We start from the raw sequence: 2,393 nt of genomic DNA on the forward strand, positions 1-2,393 counted from the left end.
TTTGGAACTCACCATCCTCGCAACATAGTTTGAATGCACTAAACAAGGTTTATGATGACCATGTCTGAGACACAATCATCTATCACACAAATCTAAGATACAATCATCGCATACACGTGACTGCCGTATTTCTTCAATTTTGAGGAGTACTCCAGTACTATCAGAGCTGGGGACTCAAGTCATACCGACCAAGCCTGAAAGGCTTCCATATGACGATCCCCGTGAGTTAGTTCAGTCGATTTGACACCTAGTCAATCGACCCATTAAGATCGCATAAACGTCCCACGTCTATTGCAAATGAAACATGACACTCATCAAATGGATGCGACTCTAAATGCAAGTCTACATCGGACACTTCGATGTCCATTCTGGAGGTCCTTAACTTGGAACATTTTAGACCCAACCCTAAACAGTTAGTTTAATGACCGCCTTCCAATGTGCAGTCCAACTGTTGCACGGTTGTTCAAGGTGGTCTGTGGGTTTTGTTGTGATGTTTGAAAGAAATGGAAATATAAATGTAATGAGCATAACAATGAAATGCCAATATCGAATACTCATTTTATTCACTGAATAATATTGCACAATATCGACTTATTGTTAGAATAGATTACAAGAATTCCAATCCAATTAGCTTTCAGGTCACCTATTCTAAGAAATGGTAGCTTCCTTATGATATTATTATGGATGGAAGCCCTGGACAGATTGAAATGCCATTTCGATCCATATCCATTATGGACTTAATATTTAATTAGTATTGTGCTCAACCCATCAACCAAATCATACCTCAACTTTCGTCCCCCACGACTATTGTGTCCGAATAACGGTGAGCGTGTTCCTTTATTCACAATATTGGTGGACCTTGCCTCTAATCAGAATGTGCCACGACTCGCGAGACCACACTTGGGTAGTGGTAGTTTCCTCACCACATTATTGTGGATGAAAGCCTTGCACAGATCAAACAATTTTTTTGCGCAGCCGTGCGCAAAGCGGTTGATTTTCTACTGAAAGCGCAGAGGGACGACGGTGGCTGGGGAGAAAGCTACCTCTCCTGTCCAAAGAAGGTAAATATCATATATATGACCAATTGATGATAGATTTAACTAAGTCAGTAGTTATTAATTTAAAAAACAATTACAAATGCTTATTTTCTACATATGTTGTTGAAAACAGGTATATGTGCCATTGGAAGATAATCGCTCAAACTTGGTGCACACAGCGTGGGCAATGATGGGTCTAATCCATTCAGGACAGGTTAATTAATAATTAGACTCTTGATACAACATTCAGATTAGTCTGAATAAAAACATGTATGTTTTCTTAATTAGTTGCTTTCCACTTGTACTTTGACAGGCTGATAGAGACCCTACACCTCTTCATCGTGGAGCAAAGCTTTTGATCAACTCTCAGTTGGAAGATGGTGATTTTCCCCAACAGGTATGACTAATAATTATGGACTGCACTGAAATTAAATGAGAAATTTAGAACTTGATGTTAATAAAAACGTGTTGTGATATTAATTTGGATTGCAGGAAATCACTGGAGTTTTCATGAAGAATTGCATGTTACATTACGCGGCATACAGGAATATATACCCGCTGTGGGCTTTAGCAGAATACAGGAAACGAGTTCCACTGCCATCAACAACAAGAAGCCTCTAATAACACCTAGTGTTAAAATTATGAAGCAATAAATGTATCTCTTTGTTTCCTTCTTTTTACTATGCCTTTATAACTTTTTTCTTTCAATAATATTTATTTTGATGTAAAGATTTAACGGATACGGAATACTGGATCAGAATGTGGTTCGTTTACGATAATATCAAATATTAATAAATAAAGTTTGTTGTTTTCCTCGTCTGCTCTCCCATAAGAGTCAATTCTGTACAAAAGTGAAGACAAGTTTGGCAACAACCAAAGGAAAAGGCTTCCAGGATTCGATTTTTTTTTTAAAATTATATTTTAACTCATTTAATATATACACGCCAAGTGTATAAAATTTTTTTGTACATAGGATACCTCTCCTTTTCTTGTCTACCATTCTTTTTAATTTTTTTTAAAATTAATTGATTATTTTTAACTTTTTCAATATCTTTCACAACTATCTTTTGCTAGTTTTTTCTTTCTCATGCATTTACATTATATATATATATATATTAGATAATTTTTAAAAAATAAATAATATTATTTACAAAATATTATATTTAAAAATTATACATACAATGTGGCATACTTACTGGTTAACAATATACACTGATGGGGGCATGAGACGTGGATTTTGGGCCGAATGAAGATGGGCCTTATAGTGATGGAAAGATGTGGCGGATTGGGCATTTGTATTACCCTGTTATTAGTGGGCCGAGCTCGAGTACGACTTGGCGGTTTGATGTGTTACGT

At 36.1% G+C, this 2,393-nt stretch overlaps 1 protein-coding gene across 1 annotated transcript; it reads left to right on the plus strand.

Annotated features, from left to right (window-relative positions):
* The first annotated feature begins 963 nt into the window (after nt 1-963).
* On the plus strand, nt 964-1,850 carry LOC105180179 (beta-amyrin synthase-like). Its single transcript, XM_020691599.1, has 4 exons — nt 964-1,061; nt 1,171-1,251; nt 1,351-1,434; nt 1,530-1,850. Exons 2-4 carry the CDS (start codon nt 1,225-1,227, stop codon nt 1,656-1,658), a joined length of 240 nt encoding a protein of 79 aa, XP_020547258.1. The 5' UTR covers nt 964-1,061; nt 1,171-1,224; the 3' UTR covers nt 1,659-1,850.
* The last annotated feature ends 543 nt before the right edge of the window (nt 1,851-2,393 follow it).

This window comes from Sesamum indicum, unplaced genomic scaffold (genome assembly GCF_000512975.1).
Source record: "Sesamum indicum cultivar Zhongzhi No. 13 unplaced genomic scaffold, S_indicum_v1.0 scaffold00383, whole genome shotgun sequence".
Lineage (NCBI taxonomy): Eukaryota > Viridiplantae > Streptophyta > Magnoliopsida > Lamiales > Pedaliaceae > Sesamum > Sesamum indicum.

Excerpts from the sequence above, each read along its gene's own strand:
- LOC105180179 (XM_020691599.1), top strand. The coding sequence starts at position 1,225 with ATGATGGGTCTAATCCATTCAGGACAG. Across the intron at positions 1,252-1,350 it reads GTCTAATCCATTCAGGACAG|GCTGATAGAGACCCTACACC; the intron begins GTTAATTAATAA and ends GTACTTTGACAG. Across the intron at positions 1,435-1,529 it reads ATGGTGATTTTCCCCAACAG|GAAATCACTGGAGTTTTCAT; the intron begins GTATGACTAATA and ends TTTGGATTGCAG.